The sequence below is a fragment of the Mastigoproctus giganteus genome, chromosome 3 (assembly GCF_048544385.1).
Source record: "Mastigoproctus giganteus isolate SK-2022 chromosome 3, ASM4854438v1, whole genome shotgun sequence".
Classification (NCBI taxonomy): Eukaryota; Metazoa; Arthropoda; class Arachnida; order Uropygi; family Thelyphonidae; genus Mastigoproctus; species Mastigoproctus giganteus.
The window spans coordinates 88,810,503-88,833,569 of NC_143577.1; the positions used below are offsets into that span (position 1 = coordinate 88,810,503).

A 23,067-nucleotide genomic window follows, 5' to 3' on the forward strand; every position below is an offset into this window, starting at 1 on the left:
GTAAACTCCTCTTATTAATTTACTAATATCAATATTATTAATAAATATTAACAACAGTAGGAAATCCAATGCCAAAACCCTGAGGATACCCCACTCATAGTTATGCACTCATAAAATATGTCCACATAAAGCAATAGCTAGTAATAACCAATCTGTCTCCTACCACAGCCATTCCTTTATCAATAGCAGTAACTTGATCCTAATACTTTGCAGTTTCAATTTGTATAGTAGTCATTCATTTGGAACTGCTTCAAAAGCTTTACTGAAATCTTAGTTTTGTGGTCAAAATTATTTTCTGCATCCATTTCCTTTTGATTAACTAATGTATATAATAATAATAATAACTCTGACAGACATATTTTTGCCTTAGCTGCCTTTGGGTCTTGAAACCTATCGAACAACTACCTAAAAACCTAACAACAGGGTTCTCCCCTTAATAAATATGTGCTGTGATTGCCATATAACTGCATTCCTCTCATTTCAGATAAACTTGGTATATACTTATTCATTTGTGATAATTAATACACTAAACAGTAGGTTAGTGCATTAGTGCTATTGGTTTTATCATATCTCATATTGTGAATACCTTTGAATGCTTCAACATTGGAAAAGACTGTTTTTATTTATTCTCATTGGATACCACCACCCAGATGGTTGTTTCAAGGCTGTTCAGCCTCTGGTGGGTGGATAAGTACCCTGGTGCTGCAATAAGTGTGCATGAGTAGTTGTATGTTGTGCATATTGAACCTGATAATTTAAATGCTTAGGTTGTGATGCATTTTGGCAGTACCAGTTGAGTCACAGTGGCTGGATTTGTAAATTACATGAATGAAAGTGTCAGTGCCGTGAAATGCATTTTGCAACTCAGCTACACACACACACACACACACACACACACACACACACACACACACACACACACACACACACACACACACACACACACACACTCTCTCTCCTGTCGCCAAAAGCATATGGTTGGAATGCAAGCATAATTAAACAATACATGACTGACTGGATCTGATCATTAGCATTTTGTAGACCCCAGACACCCCCTGTGATAAAAGCAGTCTAACTGCACTGGTTCAACTGTTGATAGAGCCATATGCTAGTAACTAGTCAGTTATGCTGTTATTGTTCTTAATTCATCATGTAATATATTGTATACTTTACTGAGCAAATGGATAACAAAAATCTTTTCTTACCTCAAAAGATGTCAATCTTTTAATCCTTATTGTGGCTTAATTTAGTTTTCAATGTTTATTATGCTAATTTATACTTTATTGTTGCCGCAGTTTTGTGTTATAGTAATTTTTGAATCTCTTGCTATTGAAAATTTGTCTTTTGTTGCAGCCTTTTGGTAACTGGCAGGAGAAGCTACAAGTTGCATTTCTCATTTGGCAAGGTGGTGGTATGTCCATCCAGGGAGTACGTACGTGTGGAGATTATATGTTCAGTGGCCACACAGTGACACTTACTCTGCTTAATTTTTTCATTACAGAGTGTAAGTTATCTTGCTAGATATAATATTTTAGTTTTTTTTTATTTATTATAAATAGTTTTTTTAAGCATAAAATACTTTGGTGTTCGTTCTTAATACAGTATCTCACTTTTCAGTGTATTTGAAAAGACTTTTGTCTTTTTGTTCACTCAGCCTGTTTCATAAAAATTGTGTGTAAGCTCTATTATAGAAAAAAGAATTACGTAATGTAATTCTTTTTTGTAACTGTAGATGGGTACCAAGAAATTGAAGCACCAGAAAGTTCTCATTTCTTGTAGTCCATTTGCAGCCTGCTGCAGGTTAGTTGTAATTGGTCTGAAGTGGAATAAAAAACAAAAAAAAAAAAAAACACTGATTGTTATTTATTAGGTATTCTCATAATCTCTAATAAATAGTTTTTGCACTTAGATTTCTCTATATGGTATTACTTTACTTAACTAAACAGTCAAGTTTTGCATTCCTGTTTATAAAATGACTGTTCACCAAACTTCACAGCTTACTCCCTGAATTATCCAGACTATCCTAGCCACTAAACTCATGGTTTTCACCATGAGTTTATTAGCTAGGTCATATTTGTATTTGTTTTATCATGAAGTAGGGTTTGGCAGTTGGTTTGCATATAGCCGACAGGTACTTTTTGCATAACTCACAGAGTTTTTGACTGCTCTGCTAAAATGTTTTCTGCATACAAATTTTGATAAACCAAAAATACACAAACTTAAAAAAAAGAAACAAGAAAGAAAGTTTGTGGAGTTGTTTATGATGGTGCACAGTGTAGTAGTAGTAGTAATAGAGGCATGTGATGCAAAAAAAGCAAACATATGAGCATATGTAGCATCAGCCAAAAAAAAAAAAAATTCATACAACCATTCCCTCTAAAAGTTTGTCCAGTTCCTCCTTGAATTTATTTAAGCTATCAACTTCCACAACGACAGATAGAAGTTTGTTCCAGATAGAAATTTGCTAAAGGCAAATTTCTGCACATTTATTCTACAACTGTCTTTCCTCAATTTGAATTAAATCCCCTCAGGTTCGTAATCCGAGCAAGCGAAAGAATCCTCTCAGAATTCAGCGTGCTCAACCCATTCAAGACATTACACCTCAATCAGATCGCCTCATAGGTGCCTAGTCGCTAGCCACTGCAATATGCAGAACATAAGCCTTTCTTGGTAAGAGGACCCCTTTGTTTCCCTCACCAATCTTGTTTCCCTTTTTACATGCTCAAGCAACTCTACGTGCTTCCTAAAATGAGGCCTTCAGACCTGTACGCCTTGATTACTGTACGCAGTACTCAAGGCATGGCCTGACCACTGCTTTATATAAAGGGATAATCACCTCATTTTCCCTGCTAGCAAAATTCCTGTATATCATTGACAATACCCCATGATCTGCTCTGGCAGCTTGTCTGCATTACTCAGAAAACTTCAAATCTGACTGCACATTCACTTCCAGGTCTTATTCATTTTCTATCACCCTAAGTGTAGTACCACACAGTTGGTATGGTCCTCTGGGGTTACTGCTACCCATATGCAGTACTTTGCATTTTTCAATGTTAAACTTCAGTTGCCACTTCTCAGCCCATCTGATTGATTGGAATGAAGAGGAAAGAGTTTATTTATATGGACTTGTTCATGGAAGAGAGAGAGGAGAAGCAGTAAGTCAAAGAAGCAAACACAATGGGTTTAATCCAGTTAAAGAGGAAAGTGGCAACAGACTTCAAAGAATTCACATTGCATTGCATTAATGAATACATGTAAACAAAGGTAGCATGCATTAATGTGGTGTAGATAAACCTAGAAAAATTCAGCTATTGCTCCAGGAAAATATGGAACTTTCGTAGTCCTTTATAAGTGAGCAGGACCTTTTAAGAAGTAAATTGGTATATTTCTCTGTTTAAAAGTGGTTTAACTCTGAAAAGGTTTAATTGTTCTTTGTTCGTGAGTTGTATAAAGTGGTTGTTTTCCCTGAATTGTGAATTTATGGAAATGGAAAATTTGTGATAAATATATGGTTTCCAAAGAAGACTGGACTATGGAATACTTCTTTAACAAAAGTGAGAGTAAACCTGCTTGTCTTATCTAACAAAAAAAAAACTGTTTCTGTTATTAAAAAATGCAGTATCAAGCATCACAGAGAGTGAGAGCGAGGTAAATTTGATTGTCTCACTGATAATGTTAGAAAAATTATTTTTTATCATTATTGTAACAGTCCCTGGGCATGACTTATATTCATATGTGTGTATTGTGCCTGTAGAAGTACATGTTTACACACCAGTTTTCGTGTGGTGTGGGCTAAAAAACCTGGAATAACTCATTGGGGGGGGGGGGGAATCTGCTCCCCTTGCCGGAGATCAGCTAACTATAGCCTTAATTGAAGAGGACTTTAGAAATGGTTTCAGTTAATGACAGGGTTCAAAGCCAGACTTATCCAAATGAGGGACCAGTTGTGGAACTACTAAGCTTAGAAAACATAAAATTTGCAATATGAAAATCTCTTTAATGGGTCAAGTAAATAGCTTCAAAAAATGATACATTCAAATCAGGAGTAAAAGATAGTCATGTAATGACTGAAACAATTGCAAAAGTAGGTAGGTCTTATTACATCTCCATTTTTACTGAAGAAAAAGAAGAAGAGTATCCAGATAAGGAAAAAAAAAACTCGATGAATCACCTTTTCTGCCTGAATTTGTGTAAGATGTACAGAAGAGAATTAGGTGCAAATTTATTCTAACAACTTAAGTTGAGAAAATCATTTGATTGTTATACATTCAAAATTGATGATAATCATGACAGATACTGTGCAGTTGTTGATATTTGTTTATGGAATTGAAGCTGCCTTTATTTTTCATGAGCTAGGTACTGCAAGCAAGGATTTGTTCTGGAAGTAAAGAAAACTTTCTTCTTTTGAACTGAGCTGGGAAAAGGTAAAAAGTATAAATGGATGGTGGGTGAAACATGAATAGGTTTAAGATCAGTGTAATAGGGTGAATCTACATTGAAGTTATGCAAGTTAACTTATGTATGAAATTATGCAAGTAGGATGAATCTACAATGAAATTATGCAAGTAGGGTGAATCTACAATGAAATTATGCAAGTTGGCTCTGAAAACCCAAGACATTTCACATCATTATTGATCAGGAGGTACTGTGCTGCAATATTTTTCCTTTGAAGGGTGTTATTATTTCAACATGCACTTCAATGTAGTAGTTTTACACAGTCAGTTCTTCCATTTTCATGGGAGACATTTAAGCTGATGTCTGTCTCTCTATGCTGCTATGAGATTCAGCAGTATGATTGTTGAATAAGGGTACAGCACTTTAAATAATTTTCCAGTCATGATCTGATTGATATAGACATTTTCATGGCCAAAATGAGTAAACCAGTACCACAGTAATCAGGTGATAAATGGATCTTAGATCTTGCTTTCCTGGTGAACATAAGTTATCTTAATGTGCTTAATGTGAAACTTCGAAGAAAAGGTAATATGTGTTCTGATATTAAAACCTCTAAAGTTAAATCGAAATTTATGCACAAATATTAATAAATGAAATACATGCCCCTTCCCTTCTTGTAAGACTGCTATGGAATCTTTCATCAAACTGGTTGAACAGCTAATTCTAAGAAACAGTTTTCAAACCATTATTCGGTAGCTGTAAAGTGAATTTTCCTCGAGGTTCATCGATTTTTATACTAGCCCAGATGAAATCCACATATTTCAAAATTCTTTTGGTATAACAGTGAAGCCCTAGCACAGATGCAAATGGAGATGATTGCATTACAAAATAAGGACTCTCTGAAACATGCCTTTGCTGAGTGAAATCTATAGCAATTTTATACCTGGACCTATCCGTGAGCAAACATTCTTAGCTGTGAACTATTGAAAATATAGATTCTTCCTTGTTTACTAATGAGCACTTGAATGCCATGTAATGCATTTCATCTACTTTTAAAGCAGAGATCTATGAACTAGCACAATCTAATCACATCCAACGTTTAAAAAAATACCATTAGGCTTATTTTCAAATACATCATATGTATCAGTTAAGTACAGCACTTGCTGTACTTAACTGATATGATATATGATATACTGATGCCACTTGCTGTACTCGTCGATTTTAGAGATAATTAGTAAATGTGTAGAATGGATGAACATCCATTCATAATTAACTCATTAATCTGAATTATTTAAAATTAAGTAAAAAAAAATATATATATATATATAAATACACTGGTGTTCAAAGAAAGTGCATCACCCCTTAAAATTGTAATTGTCGTCCAAATAACATAAGTATATGGCAATATTTCTTACAGATTGCATCAGATTAGATTGACACGCATATGTGATGACATAATATTGCATCAGCTGTTACTTTCAGCCATATAAGCACGCAAGAGTTGCAGTCATTCCTTGCTTGTGTCAGGATGGCGAGTTTATGTGCACGAAGAAACAGTGCTATTGTTGCTTTACGTGAGGATGTTCTTCCTGTCATATTGCTCATAGAGTGTCTTGTAATCAGTCGACAGTGAGTAGATTTCTTTCCAAACTCAAGAATACTGGTCCTAGATTGGAAAAAAGGAACTGGATGCAAACAAGTCTCTAAGCCAAAACAGAACTGCATTTTGAAGCATTATGCCTTAAAAACCATAAAGCTACTTCATCTGAGCTGAAAAGAGAATGGAAAGAACATACAGGAGTGGTAGCAAGTGCAGTAACAGTCAGAAGACGCCTCTTCAAAAATGGACTTGTAGCCCGTCCTAAGAAGAAGCCTCTCCTCACACAAAAAATGAAAAAGGCCCGATTAATTTGGTGTAAGGAACATGTCAAATGGACCCTCGAGCAGTGGAAGTCAGTTATTTTCTAGGATGAGAAGAAATTCAACCTGCATGGCTCTGATGGGAGACAAACGATTCGCCGTCGACGTAGTGAAGAATACCATCCAGACTGTATGGTGGCTACAGTGAAATTCCCTACCAGCCAAATTATATGGGGGTGCATTTCGTATCGCGGAGTAGGTCACCTGCAGTTTATAAAAGGTTCTGTAAATGCCAATAGATGCCTGGCTATATTGGAAGGCAAATTTCTGCCAACCATTAGAGACCATTTCAACCTGCCAAGTAACTGCATCTTTCAGGATGACTCTACTCCTTGTCATTGGGCAAAAAGTGTAAGTAAGCACTTCTGTAGTTACTTTAGTTTCATTTCTGCATTAGAGGTTCGACAGTAATGTTTTTACATTACTGTCGAAAAAGTGTTACAGGTGAAAAAGTGGTTGGAAGAATGGTCCATTACAACTGTTAGCTGGCCAGGAAACAGCTCGGACCTGAATCCTATAGAGAAATGTTGGCATTGTGTGGAATCTGCAGTTGCCAGAAAGAAACCAAAGACCCTTTGTGAACTTCAGGAAGCCATAATTCGTGTTTGGAAGACAATCAATTATCAGTTGATTATCTTCTGAAATTAATCTTGTCTGTGCCTCAACAGTGTGTGCTGTCATCAGGGCCAGAGGCGGTTCAACTAAATATTAGTTTGCACCTGGTAAACTTTTCATTTAGTTTTCCATTTAAAATGATAAACTTAAGCAAATTGAGGGCTTCTGATAACATTTCATCCATAATTGTCATGTTTACCAAAGCTGTTGTATAAAGGTTGCAAATGCTCATTTTGGAATATTTTGAGAGCACCTGTCAAATATTACTTAGCTTTGCCTTAACTATTAATAAATATCTTTTGTTTATATTTCTATGTGTGATGCTAACCGTGAAAAAGGTTTAGCAATATGAAATTTCCTACTTGATGCACTTTCTTTGAACACAAGTGTGTGTGTGCATGTGTATATATATATATATGTATATGCACACACACACAGGTGACCCCCGCTTAACGCTGATAATTCGTTCCGGAAAAACAGAGTGCTAAGTGAATCTGGGCTAAGCGAGCACCACATTCCCATAAGGTCGGTGCCATAGGATATGCATTACATACGTATATACTTATGTGGTAACTACTTACGTATCAAAATTAAACTTAAAATTCCAATTAAAATCATGGATTTAATCATGAAAAATGTGTCGATTTTGAGTTGAACTTTGGCCCTCTTCCAAATAAACTAAAACGGGTATTAATTTTTAAATCTCCCGCAGCGTTACCACCTAACAATAAAGTCAACTGATCCTTTGCTGCTTTGAAACCTGGCATGTTTTTTTCCTTCTTTCAATATGAAACTTAATTTAGGCATTCGTTTCCATAAAAGTCCTGCTTCATCTGTATTAAAAACTTGTTGAGAAGTATAACACATAATACCCCTCTTCAATAATTTTAACAAGTTCTTTTTAGAAAGTTTCGGCTCTTTGATCTGCACTTGAGGCTTCTCCCTGGATTTTAAATCTATTCAACCAGCCCTTACCAGTTTTAAATGGTTCCACATTTTTTTTTTTTTTTTTTTTGTGAGTTTTCTTCAGATCATCATATTGGCTAATCTCTTTCTCTCTCTCTCTTTTTTTATAATATTTAACTTAACTGAATTCTGCATTGGATATTATCTTTAATAATATTAGTTAAAGTCTTTCCATTTCAATCCTAATAGCTGGCCTAGCCCTAGTTGCTTGCAGTGGAACAGCTATCTTACTGCTGCTAAAATTAATTCTTTATTTTTTTATAATTGTTCTTACAGTTAAACTTGCAAGTCCTAAATGGCACACATCCGCCGGAATTGATTCGCTTCAAAACGTCTAATTTAATTTTCAAATTCAGTCTTTTTCTTACATTTATAGTCTTCGTACTGTGCTCAGACGTTGTTGTTGCTTTTTCATTCTTATCGGCCATTATTAGCTCTTCGAAAATGTAACTGCATTGGTTGCATTAATTATGATACAGTGTTCGAGTAAACTGTCCATTACGCACGATGTCTAATACTGTACTGAGTGATGACTAGACTTCGGATAAATGCATATAACCAGTGGCGTAGCTACCATGTAGGCAGGCAAGGCAATTGCCTCCAGGCCCCGGGTCCTTTAGGGTCCCGGCATCTTTGGCTGTCTCCTGTTTTTGTAATTTTTGTTAATTAAGTAGGGGCCTGAACATGTTCTTTGCCTCTGGCCCCGAAAAAGGGTAACTACGATACTGCATATAACGCAAATATTACAAGCAATATACGTGATATTTTTTTAAAATGTTGATCTCGGAACTATGTAACAAGTCACTGTACTGCATTAAATTAGAAAATTTCACTGAGTGTGGGAAATGTTTTAATGCTGTTTTGCTATTCATTTTCAAGCTATCGACTCCATCAAATGAAACGATTTCGTTACATTTGATTCGTTACATCTGTGACAGCATTATAGTCAGATATGGGGTATAATATAAGAACAGCGTTATAGCGAATCAGCATAAAGCGAACCGCATTATAACGGGGGCCTGCTGTATATATATAGTTTGGGACATCCATTTTCATATAATAACTTTAGCATTAGCATTAGTAGAGGCATTTGATGCAAGAAAGCAAGCTTATGCAGCATCAGCCAAAAAAAAAAAAAAAAAAAAAAAACCACTTCCACTTCACCCCTCTGTTTGTTCAAAATACCGGTCCAGCTGAGCCTTAAACTTATTTAGGCTATCAACTTCCACGACAAGGGATGGAAGTCTGTTCCACCAACCAACCACCCGCTGGCTAAAGGCAAATTTCCGCACGTCTATCCTACATCTGTCTTTCCTCAATTTGAATTTATGCCCTCTCAGGTGATTATTCTGAGCAAGAGGAAGAATCCCATCAGCATTGAGCATGCTCAAACCATTCAAGGCTTTATACACCTCTATCAGATCACCTCACTGGTGCCTAGTCTCCAGACACTGTAATTTGCAAAACTTAAGCCTTTCTTCGTAAGAACACCCCTTTGTTCCATTCACTAATCTTGTTGCCCTTCTCTGTACTCGTTCCAGCAGCTCTACATCCTTCTTGAAATGAGGCCTCCAGACCTGTATACATTACTCTAGGTGTGGCCTAACCATTGCCTTATACAAGGGAATAATCACCTCCTTATCCCTGCTAGAAAAATTCCTATATATCATTGACAATACACCATGAGCTACTCTTGCAGCCCGTCTGCACTGCTCAGAGAACTTCATATCTGCCTGCACAACCACCCCCAAGTCCCTTTCATTCTCTACCACTGTCAGTGTAGTACCACAGAGTTGATACGTTGCTCTGGGGTTGCTGTTTCCCATGTGTAGTACTTTACATTTGTCAATGTTAAACTTCATTTGCCACCTCTCACCCCGTCTGCTCAACCTTTCCAGATATTGTTTCAGCAGCATAGTGTCAGTAGTGTCCTTGACAACCCTGCCTACCTTTGTATCGTCAAACTTCGACATTAAGCTTGATATACCCTCATCAATATCATTTATGAATACAGAAAACAATAATGGACCCAACACTGAGCCCTGAGGGACTCCACTAATAACATTAGTCCATGACGAGCAGTGTCCATTAATTACCACTCTCTGTCTTCTCCCCCTCAGCCACCCCTTTATCCACAGCAGCAATTTGCCTCCAATGCCACACTGCTCCAATTTGTGCAGCAGTCTTCCATGTGCAGCAGTATCAAAAGCCTTTCTAAGATCCAAGTATATAATATCAAAGTTATTCCCTGCATCCAGTTCCTTTGTGACTGCATCATAGTATCCAATCAAATTGGTCAGGCAAGACTTCCCCTTAACAAAACCATGCTGTGTCCGAGCTATAGCTGAAGTCTTGTCTAAATGATCCTGCAGTGCTTCTTTAACTAGTGCCTCCATTAATTTTTCTGGAACAGAAGTTAAACTCACAGGTATATAATTACTTGTGTCAGCCTTTGATCCTCCTTTGTGAATTGGGGTGACATTTGCACATCTCCAGTCTATGGGTACCTCCCTGAGTCCAAAGAAGCTCTCATAATTATGGCTAGGGGTTTGCTTACTTCCTTTGCTGCCTCCTTTAATATAACTGGATAGATCCCATCCACCCCGGGTGCCTTTCTTGTGTTTATCTTCAACAATTTCTCCTCCACTTTACTCTCAGTTATTACAACAAGATTCTCTAGCTTACTGCTAGAGTTGAATACACCTCTGGCTTTCCCCTCGCTAAATAACTCCTCGTGTGAATGTCGATGCAAAATATTCATTTAGTTTGTTAGCTACCTGAGCAGGATCATCAACAGTTGACCCATCGATATCAAGTGGACCAATCTGATTCATCCCCTTCCTTCTAGAGTTTGCATAAGTAAAGAACTCTTTGCTGTTTTTCTTTGCATCCCTTGCCAAAGATTTCTCGTAATCTGCCTTCGCCTGCCTAACCTCCTTTGTAACTTGGTTACAGATCAACTTGTATCTATCATAGGCTTCTGTGTCATGTGTTAATTTGTATGTATCCCATGCATGTTTCTTCTCTGCCATATGCCTCATCAGTTCATGTGACATCCATTTAGGCCTAAACCTTGAACAATATTTCTTAGTTGGTATGTAAAGCCTAGTAGCTTCCAAGATAAGTTCTTTGAATGCTTCCCATTTTGCATTTGCTGTTGGTAACATCATCAGTTGGTCCCACTGTATAGAATTTAAATACTGTCTCAGTACATCATAGTTGCCTTTACGAAAGCAATAACCCTTCCCTTTACCCCTAATGGTAGTTACCTCTTTGAGTAAATCCCACTTCAGCACACTGTGATCACTGCCACCTAGTGGTTCATTTATCTGCAGATTCTTAATGCATGAAGAATCACTGCTGATAATCAAATCAAGAGTACTCTTCCCTTCAGTTGCCTTCTGAACATGCTGATGTAGAAAACAATCATCCAATAAATCCACAAAAGCCTTACTAGTGTGTGAGTGACCAGCCCCCAAATTCCAGTCAATATCTGGGAAATTAAAATCTCCCATTATAAGACTCTCTGATTTACTGGCTGACTCTATTTCACTGTACAGTATCTTATTATACTCATCAGAGTCATTAGGCCTATAGCAGACTCCTACTCTCAATTTTGATCTCCCAATGCTTATGTCACACCAAACTGGTTCGACACTGCACTGTCCAGCGATGTCCACTGGCTTCACTTCCTTGGATTTTATGCATTTCTTAACTAATAGCATAACCCCTCCTCCCTTCCTATCCAGTCTATCCTTTCTGTAGATGTTGTACTCCCCAAATTCCAGTTCTGCATTCCTTATATCTGTGTGACACCACGTCTCTGATATTCCAACAATATCTGCCTTTGATGTTTTGAGCAATACCTCAAATTCATCAAATTTATTTTACTAAACTCCTAGCATTGGTGTACACGCAAGTATACATGCACCTATTTCTATTCTTAGCTACCCTAACACAACCCATGTGTTTACTTGTACCGCAATGACTTCCGGCAGTCTCTGAAATATCCTGCATTTTGTTTTTCAGGCTTCTGCTCATTCCAATAAAACAGTGCAAGAATCTCTTTCACCTCTGCCAGTGGCTACTGTTAATCTCTTCGTCTTTGTCTCCCCCCCCAAGCTAGCAGTTTTCCGACTCACCTAACACTGCCTTGATAGCATCAGCAAATATTCTTGCACCCTTTCTATTTAAGTGTATCCCATCCCTGTAGAAGCAATCTCTCCTGTTAACAAGTACAGTCCAGGCTGAAAAAAATTCTACCCCTTGAGCCTTGCACAATCTTTCCAGGGCCGAATTGATCGACAAGGCTCTCATCATATACTCCCTTCTATCGTGTCTGGGCAGAATTGCAGACACTTTCAAATTCAACCCTATTTCACAGCTTTTTTTCAACAGTGACCTGTACTTGTTAAGCAATTCTGCTGGTCTCCTACTCTTGATATCATTAGTGCCAACGTGTAATAGTATATCACCTTTTGTGCCCTTAAAAGATGATATCTGCTCTAAAACGTCATCAACCTTTGCCTCTGGCAGACATACCCTGTTCCTGTTCCACCTATCCTTTTTACAAGGCATGTCACCCGTTTCCCTGACAATAGAATCACCAACAACTACTAGTTCCTTTGGGACCAGCGCATTCTGCCTTGGGGGTTGCCGCTGTGTTGTGCAACTTTTAAGAGGAAATCCCTTATTGGAAAATATTCTATAGCTTCAGAAAACCTGCAGTGCTGCAAAAATGCATCCATATCTTTATTTATTATTGTTCTTTAAACAAGAACTAGTACTCCACACCTTTTGGTATACTGTTCAAATGAATCAGGTGTGAAGGTTTGGGGATTGAACTGTTTGATAAATTAAGTGTACCAGCTATTCAGATGGATTTCCTTCAATGTAATCATCTTAAAAAATTTTCTTTAAAGTAATCCGCTGTATATACCAATTCTAAAGTTTCTACAATTTTTGGAAGCATTCTGCTAGACTTTTTTTCGGAATTGCTAATAGGTCTTCTGTTGCAATCTGAATCACTAGCATTAGTAGAGGCTTTCTTGCATATGATGCAAGAAAGCAAGCTTATGCAGCATCAGCCAAAAAAAAAAAAAAAATGCTCCCATTTCACCCTTCCTTTTGTTCCAGCCTTAAATTTATTTAGGCTATCAACTTCGACAACAAAGGATGGAAGTCTGTAACCAACTACCCACTGGCTAAAGGCAAACGTCTGCACATCTATCCTACATCTCTCTTTCCTCAATTTGAATTTATGCCCTCTCAGGTGATTATTCTGAGCAAGAGGAAGAATCCCATCAGCATTGAGCATGCATTAATGTTCTCAGTAGATGTTATTTATGACAATGGTGGAATTACTTAAGTACAGGCCAATGTTGAAATAAAGTTGCAAGTTAAGATTCAAGGAATTAATCTTGGAAATTACTGTTTCTCATACCATCTAAGAAATATTGTTCAAGGTTTAGGCCTAAATGGATGCCAGATGAATTAATGAGACTTGTGGTAGAGAAGAAAAATGCATGGGATGCATATAAATTATCAGGTGACACAGATGCCTATGGTAGATATAAACTGGTCTGTAATCAAGTCTGGTAAAATGGGAAGGGTTTTTTTTTTTTTTTTTTTTTTTTGCTGATGTTAGTTTGCTTTCTTGCATCATATGGCTGTACTAATGCTAAAAACACTGTCACTATGGTGCCCTACCCACCATACTCATTAGATATAGCTTCCTGTGATTTTTTGTTTTCCAAGCTTATAGCTTTCTTGACAGGTACCAGATTTGCATTCACTGAATAAATTATTCAGATTGCAACACAGGAACTGTCAACAACTTCAAAAGCCTATCAGAAATGGCAGGAGCTTTGGAATTGACAAGTATTGTGTCAAGATTACTTCAAAGGGGATCTATCCAAATAGCTCATAAGCTTCATTTCCCAAATATTATTTCAGTCTCTAAACTTTTTTAATTACCTTATTTTATTTATTTAACTATATAAATAAAGAACAAACAAAGGTTTACATAAACAGTATCGTTTTTGCATGTCCATGTGAATTCTTTCATTGCAGGTTGACCTTGTTTGTGCACCTCAGGTAACAGCTTCTTTTCACAAAGAAGTATACTTACTTGCAGCTGAGTGCCCCCACCCAAATTGCACTATTTTTCAGGCTAGTCCCTGCATCAGTTGGTACATGGATACCCCAAGTGCTGAAAACCCATTTATAACATAATTCAGCAACGTGAGAGATTCTAATACGTGTAGAAATTTAGTTCAGTACATTTTACAGCAAAAGCATGAGCATATGCACATATAGCTGAACGTTTTTGCTTTGAAATGCAGGGAACTTTAACTTTGTACACCTTTTGGCATTATTGAATCACATTGCAAATGATTTCAGCTTTTTTACTTGCAGTACCTATCCATCAACCAACCAACAAGGAGACAATCTTTGAAATGGGTGCCATCTGAGTGGTTATGTCAACTCAACTGAGAATAAATAGCAGTATACATCACCTTTAAAAGAAGCACTTCTTACTCTAGATACACAAATAATACATGATGATGGTAGTAGAACGTTGTCAAATGATACATTTTATCCAGTGTTTGTTTGCTTTTTATTTAGAGAGTACTTATAACAGGATCACACATTAACAGTACTAATATTAACTGAAATGTATACTGAAATCTTTTTTCTTGTTAAGTTGCTTGGCTAAGAAGCAGTAATATTTCATAGCTCTAAAAATTTTTAGTAATTTATTGATATTTTTCTTTTAATTTTTAGATACTCCAGCCAGACTCTATTATTTGCATACCTTTACGTGGGTGATGAATCTGTTTGGAATATTTTTTATCCTTGCTGGCCATGAACATTACTCAATAGATGTTTTCATAGCATTTTATATTTCCACTCGCCTTTTCTTGTACTACCATACTTTAGCCAACAATCGAGCACTGATGCAGAATGATAGGCGGAGAACTAGAATATGGTTTCCTCTGTTTTATTTCTTTGAATCTGGTGTGAATGGTATAGTACCAAATGAATTTGAATGGCCTTTTAGGATACCAATTCATTTTAAGTTATTCCTCTGCAAAATACTCTCATTAAGAATATGATGCTGACTGGTTATCTGTCATACTAACAGTTTCTGTTAAAAGTATGGAGCACATTACAATGTGGAGAGTATTTTTTTTTGTTGTTATTCTGTAAAATATAAAATGACTTCTTTATTGGAAGTTTAATCTGCAATTAAAGTGTGAATTGTGATCTGCTTAAGGAACCAATAAGTGCCTTAATAATCAGCTTTTTTAAAAAAACATTGACATTTTATCCCTGTTATAATATAATGGAGTAAGTTTGCTTTATGCAGGATGTCACTAAATTAAATATAATTAAGTTTTTATATTTATGATTGATTATGTATATAAGAAATGAAAAGAAGAAGCATATATGTACATATTTATTTATAGGACAGTTTCGTTCTGCTCAAAGTATTTTGCCATTTTTTTACTCCTTCAGTTTCATATTTAAAAATTACTGAATAAATTAGTGGTTGTGTATTTGATTAGATGCATAATGTATCTCTTCCTTTTTGTTCCACATGTTAAAAAAAATATTGTCGTACATACGTGAAACAAGTTTTAGTTAGTTGTTACAGATATTCCATTTCAGAATGGCTAGGCATTTATGTAATCGAATATCAAGAGTATATTTTTTATAATAAATAACTGGAACTTGTAACTTTTTAGATCATAATAACTATCAGCCAAAAATATAAGCAGTTTATTTTATTATGACCATTAGGATAAAATTAAAGTTAAATTTTGTAATTATGTTTTTTTGTAAAACTGAATAGCAGAATTTCTAACACTATTATGGACATAAACTGGAGGTTTATATTAGGTAACCACATATTCTCTAACAAAATATTTGTGTGTGTTTAGACATTTTGAAAGCATTTGTGAAATATCTAGATTAAAGAGGAATCAATATAAAAAAGTTCTGCTTTAAATTCTTTTTGCTTGAAAAATAGCAATTTTTTCATATGCAAAACAACAAATGATGATTGCTGTTTTATTTGATTCGAAAAATTTTTAATTTTCTAACAAATATTACTTTGAGTTTTTAAGTTGGAAGGAATGTTTAATATTATAATCCACAATCTTGGGAAGAGAAGATTATGATGTTACTGCTCACTCGGGTAATTATATTGGTGGCTGGAACAACGTTGGATGTTACAAATTGCAAATTTGACAGGAGAGCCAATTTAATGGGAACACAATAAAAGCTACATAGTTGTCAAGGAAATCTCACATCCAACATTGTTCCATTGTAATAAACATTTTCCAACAAAGGGGCAAAAAAAATTAGAATTTTTTTTTTTTTTTTAATTTTTAATAAAAACACAGAGGAAAGTTTAATATTGTCCGCAATTACATCGAACACTTACATTAGAATTTGATAAAAAAGCATCGAATTAAGTGAAATGAAATTTTAAAAATCAGAAATAGCACACACATCAGATCCAAACGTTAAAATTGGATATTCTCATGCACTTGGAATATTTTCATAAAACTCGCGGTGTGTAGGGTCCATTAGGTATTTTGTCATGTCCATAAGATCTTTCTTTTTCGCTTTTGAGATTGGAAGAGGGGCTAAGTATAATAGTGGTAGTTCACAGTACTTAATCACCTTCGGTTTCGCTGGGAAAACAGGGTCATGGTGCCATGGCCTCAACGTGTTGTGTGTCTCTTGAGAGTAACTGGGTCATCTTCAACCACACGTACTGAGTGATCTTCATTTCTGTCTTGATTTTTCTGGGGGCAATATAGTCAAGATCTTTGAAGTCGGCTTGGCTCATTTCAGTGATCATGAAAGGCCTGTTTATCTTGGCATTCGCAATGGCTGACTTCCAGTCTGAAGGGACAAAAGTTTTGGCCTTTTTTTAGCACGCTCAATAAATCACGGGGCAAAAAACTGTGCCCCGTGATTAAAAATTTTTGATGTAACTCAGTGAAGTAACGTAATGATATCAAGTACCGGTACAACTTAATGATGTTCCAGTTGTTATTCTGACCCATGCAGTGGTCAGACCACACAATCAGGTTTCTTTCTTGGCCAATGGGTAGAGGCTCGTATGATGAGGTCACATATTTTAATATGCGTGATCCAATTTCTTTAGATCCACTCTTGGCTAAGCTTTAATTCCATAAGAGCACGTTAGCCTGATTTTCTGTCATATTGTGGATGGACAGATTGTACGTCGAATATTGGCACTGATAGTAAACATCAGAGTGCGTTAACATGGGCATAAATAAAACCTGTTGTAAGTCAACGCAAAGTGCGACACAATTCGCATTTTTTGAATCATTGGCAAGGGCACTTTATATGCTTGGTCTGCCTTCATGTGATGAATAAGACTTTCTTGTTCAATCTTATTCTGCTCTTCTTCTTTGTGAGCTAGGATCAGGCGGGCACAGTTTTTATCGCACTGTTTGCAAGTATTTGACCGCCGTGCACCAAATCGCAAAATCGAACTCTTTTGAAAATTTTTCTGTACTTTGTGGAATTTGCAGGACTGTCAGGGTACTTTTCTTGAAATAGGCGATACATTTTAGTAAAGTTTAAGTCAGGGCTCAAAAAAAGTTTCGATGAAACATTTCTACTGTAGTGACTAACTTCAGTCGGGAAAGAAGCAATATGTTCTCTGATATTCAAGTTTACAACTGCATCAACAGTGTGGATGGCTGAAATCCAATCCCCTTTTATCTTTCGGTGCGACCTCCCTGTCTTTCATTTTTTGTTGTAATATCTGTACTCGTCTCAGGGAGATAGTAAATGCATTGCACAATACCTTCTGGCAAACAGGCTTCCCATTGAGACTATAATAAAAACCAGCCAATCGTGTTGAAGTCTAATTTGTTTTATTTGGACGTCTTCTTTTTGGCTCTCATAAGGTAATTAACTTGAGCAGTAAAAGGATTTGTTCGTTGTAACTTACCTCTTGAAACTGTCGGAATAAATCAAGGACCCATGGAAGGGTGAGGTCACTGCACCCTGACTTCTTGCACGTTGCTAAACAACCTCGAGGACTGGACGGTGGCTTTTTATCCGGAACAACTTTTCCTGTACGCTGATTCACGTAACTTTTACCACTGTCTTTCAAACATTTACGCTTTTTGTCTTTCCACTCTGCAATGTTCAACACCCGTTTATGGTTGTTAATACTGTCTAAATCACTATTAGATACCTGCATTTTAGCAACAAACTTTACAGAACTGAAACCAAAATGAATTGTAACCTCTGGCTTAGTGTTACACATTCAACGTTGCTCCACAACCTGAAATTGAGACATGCACTCTTTAAACTGATTTATCATTATCTACCAGTGAGTTTGAGAACTAAAACTTTACACATTCCGATTCAGCGAGTCACAACCAACGTTATTCCACAAAAAAAAAAGACATCCAATGTTGTTCCAGCCATCAATTCAATTGTAATCTGTCTACCGTAGCACTTGTTTCAGCTTCTATCCTTTAGATAAAGTTATATGGTTTGCAATTTTTTTTAGTTAGTAAAGTACTTTAAAGCAATCACCTTTTAACCTACAGCTGAACTATGAATATCCTGATATATTATTTAGTCTTAAAAATACTTAAAAAGCAGTTTCAAAAGTATATTTGTGGTATTCTCTAATGTTAGTAAAATTAATTACAAAAAAGGTTTAAGTTCTTAACACGTGATATCACTATTTTCCTCCTCTTTCATAATTGTTGAAAATACCATCATTCACAAGATGAAAAATTGTGTGCAAATAATATCAGTAAAGATTAAGAATTAGTGAAACTTAAATATAAATACTCTATTAAATAATGTGTCAGATATTGCTTGCAATGTTATTTACATGTTCATATTGTTCTATAAATAAAGTTTATAGAAGGTCAAAAAAAAAGTTTTTAGACCTTTACTAGAAGCCATGTCAGTGCACTTAAAAGAAATTTTTTATGGTAATAATGGTCACAATTACAGTGCTTAGTTTTTAATTTAATGAGTGAAAGTGTCTTGTTAAAATATAAATTTATTTCATTAAATGTCTAGTCATTTTTACTTTATTTGATGTGTATGACAGGTGGTTATTTCCTTTATCAAGCAATTTTGAACTATGTTAAACTATAGAGAAAAGTGATATTTCCATAAAAACAAACTATTTATGTATTTTATGTTAGCAAAACATTTTTCATTGAATGGTTCATGCACTTTGAAATGAACTACTATATAAGATTTACATGCTTCAAATAATATTATTTATAATCTGCTACTGTATTGAAATAATTACCATTTGTATATTTTTTGAGTGAAGATGTAAATAATTTTTTGATTTTGTTTTCATAATTTATTCCTGAAATAAAATAAAAAAAAAATAATATATACACAAGGTGATTCAGGAGGAATATTAAATATTTTGGGAGGTTATAGTATTGATTATTCTGAGTAAAAAATTCTTATAAACACGTCTAATTCTCTATGGATACAGAGATACAGCTGTTTGAAACTGTCATGCACAAAGCCATTATGAGAGAGGTATTAAAGAACAATAAATGGCTTATTGTTTGTATTTATTGACTTTTTGAATGATACAAAACACAATGGCAAATTTTTTACAGTTTACAATAAATGTTCGAAAATTCCTCTGCCAACCTCAGTTCACTTTGCAGCTCTTGTGGTAATAAGATGTATTCTTCTGAGGTCGTCTTAGTGTTCCTTTATGAGGACAGTAGTATCCAAAATGTGAGCGAGCAATTTGTCTCTTGTATTCACCTTTCTTTTCTTTGTATACTGCTCTTTTCATCCATCCCCACAAACAAAAAATCTAATGCAGTGAGGTCTGGAGACCTTGGTGGCCAATGAATGGGACCACTGCGGCTGATCCATTGTTCCATTGTTCAGGGAAAGTTCAATTTAGATATTGTATCACTAGACGGGTATAATGTGCAGGAGCTCCGCCATGCTGAAAGTACATACCAATCCTTGTAGCCAAGGGAACATCCTCCAATAGTAGTGGAAGTTTGTTTTGCAGAAATAGATAAATGGGCCCTGTAAGACGATTTTCTCACACAACAGGCCCAATCAATTGATTGTTGATGATACCGAACCACACATGAGAAGCGATGTTGAAAATTTGTTTCTACAATGCCACGTGGAGTTTCATCTCACTATCCCTGAGAGTTACGGGTGTTGGTGATACCGTCGCTGAACAGTATTAATGGAATTCATTAGCGATTAGCATCTACCCACTGACAAGATTCCAGTCGCTGGGCGTCATCTCCTGGTTGAAGGTGTTGCACCTGCTGTATGTGAAATGATACAAGCTGTGCTCAAGTAATGTTCGCCATATCCTTGTCTGTGGAACGCCAATATGCATAGAAATTCTTCGTGTGCTAATAGGACTATGTTCTACCATCTGAAGGTGTTCTATTTCATCCACATTTTGTTCATTTGCACGTTCAGAAATATGAGCGCTGAGAACTACCAGTCTCACGCAGTTTGGTGTAAACATCCTTGAATCCAGTATTCCTCAGGAAACTTGACGGTATTTTCTACAAGCGGCAGTTGTACTTCCACCACAAAAACTGTAGACAAACACCATATCAGCATATTCAACATGTGTGAAGATGTGTGGCATTCTTAACAACACTTCTAATACCAAACAGGGTCAAGTTATAACTGCTTCTTGGTCACATCTGATTCAGGGAGCTGTGCACCAGTTTCAAACAGCTGTATCTCCTTATCCATTGAGAATTGGACACATGTTTATATGAACTCTTTTACTCAGAATAATTGATATAACTTTCTCAAAATATTTACTATTCCTGAATCACCCCTATTGTAGGGAGGGAAGGAGGGGGAGAAAGAGAGAGATGAGTATTGAGTTTGTTTTAATCTTTTATACATATGGAGGATAATTCAAAAGCAGCTTTGTAAGCATATAAGTTTTTGCATTTTGAGTTAAGTAAACCTTCCAAACACAATAAAATCTGTGGTCTTTGAAATTTTTATTAGTGGTTGTCACAACATGAAAAAACAGTGATTTTCAGTAGTTAGAATGAACACTATATTTTATTTTTGAACAAACCCAACAAAAATTTAAAAACAACAAAAATTTAAAAACATTTTCACATGTAGTGTGGAAAACAGCTTTGTAATGGATGTTTCATTTATGGCTGGGAGAGATTTTTTTTTTTTTTTTTTTTTCATAGGTTTCTTTTTTCAACAAGCAAAAAATTTGGGAAATTCCCGTGTTAATGATGAAACTCCTAGTTCAGTTCCATAAAATCAAGGTATGAAGCTAATCCATCTTGCAGTACCCCAGATTACTGTGTGAAGGTTTTAGGGAAAATGGTTGTGCTTAAAACTACAAACTGAAAATACCACAAATCATCAAAGATGACATGACAAAATGTCTGTTTTTGAATTGCATTTTGATGAGGAGGGAGAAAAAGTATCAGCTGTTCTATCTTCAGTAATAAATATGCATTTCAAATAAATGAACTAGATTTTCTTTTTGAACAAACCCAACAAAAATTTAAAAAACAGCTTTGTATTTACACACATTCACGGGTTGGAGGTCTGCTTAAGCTACTAGTCTCTATGTCTCCCCCCCCCAAATAACTTTGGAGGACACAGAGACTAGTAGCTTAATTAGACCTCCAGCCCGTGAATGTTTTCTTGTCTTGGACAGTTTTAAATTCTATACAGTGGGACCAACTGATCATGTTACCAACAGCAAATTCTAAATGGGAAGCATTCAAGGAATTAATCTTGGAAGCTACTATGCTTTTAATACTGACTAAAAAATACTGTTGAAGGTTAGGCCTAAATGGATGCCAGATGATCTAATGAAACTTGGCAGAGAAGAAAAATGCATGGAAGGCATAAATTATCTGGTGACACAGAAGCCTATGGTAGATATAAACTAGTATTTGATTATATCTACCATAGGATTATGTACTTGTTAACAGGAGACAGTCTTCACATGGATGGGAGTATATTTCAATTGAAGAGGCAAGAATATTCCATGATGATATTGAAGCAGTGTTGGGTGGGTTGGAAAACTAATAACCTTAGGGGACAAAGAGACTAGTACCTTAGAGCTGTAGGCAGAGGTGAAAGTAATTCTGGTACTGTTTTTATTGGAACATGTGGCAGCCTAGAAAGCAATGTGGGATTTCAAGCCTTGCTATAGGTCGTGAAACATGGGCTGCGTTTAGGTAACTAAGGTTAAGAACACGTGCTTATTTATTTCATGTACACTGATGCTAGGAGCATAGTAAATAAGTTTGATGAAGTTCAAGTACAGATTAAGTCAACAAATGCAGACATTTTTGGGACAGCATCATGGTGTCACTCAGGCATTAGGGATGCTGAATTTGATTGGATTACAATGTGTTCGATAAGGAAATACTATATAGTGTTGATTGTCAAGCGACACTGGGGAGTCCCCCGAACTCGGCGTTTGTATACTCTGTCACAGTAGAAATAATCAGAATTTTAGTATGGTGTTGGTCTGTTATTTCTCCAACAATTTACCTGGTGGACCCCATGTCCTTGTTTTGTGGACGTAGGCTGGGTATAGTAGGGAATAGGTCTCTAGCAGGGGGAACCCATGGGCAACTCCTTAGCTTCAAAGGATGTAGAAAAAAACGAAACTGAAAAGGAGGGGGGAAACGAATAAAAAGTAGGTAGATGATAGGAAGTTCTTCCACCTGGAATTAGCATTAGTAGAGGCATGATGCAAGAAAGCAAGCTTATGCAGCATCAGTCAATAAAAAAAAAAAACTGTCATTTACCCATTGCGTATCAACTTCCACAACAAGGATGGAAGTCTGTTCCACTAACCAACTACCTGCTGGCTAAAGGCAAATTTCCACACATCTATCCTCAATCTGAATTTATGCCCTTTCAGGTGATTATTCTGAGCAAGAGGTAGAATCCCATTGGCATTGAGCATGCTCAAACCATTCAAGACTTTAAACACCTCTATCAGATCACCTCACCAGTGCCTAATCTCCAGACACTAGTTTGCAAAACTTAAGCCTTTCTTCGTAAGAGCAACCCTTTGTTCCATTCACTAATCTTGTTGCCCTTCTCTGTACCCGTTCCAGCAGCTAT

General features: G+C 36.1%; 1 protein-coding gene across 1 annotated transcript in view; it reads left to right on the plus strand.

The window, feature by feature from the left end:
* SMSr (Sphingomyelin synthase related) overlaps positions 1–15,054 on the plus strand; it is a 92,179-nt gene extending 77,125 nt beyond the window's left edge. Inside the window, exons 6-7 of the mRNA XM_090370588.1 lie at positions 1,354–1,504; positions 14,683–15,054. Of these exons, the coding sequence (XP_090226714.1) occupies positions 1,354–1,504; positions 14,683–15,014 (483 nt within the window). The 3' untranslated portion in view covers positions 15,015–15,054. The remainder of the gene's footprint in view (positions 1–1,353; positions 1,505–14,682) is intronic.
* Positions 15,055–23,067: the final 8,013 nt, after the last annotated feature.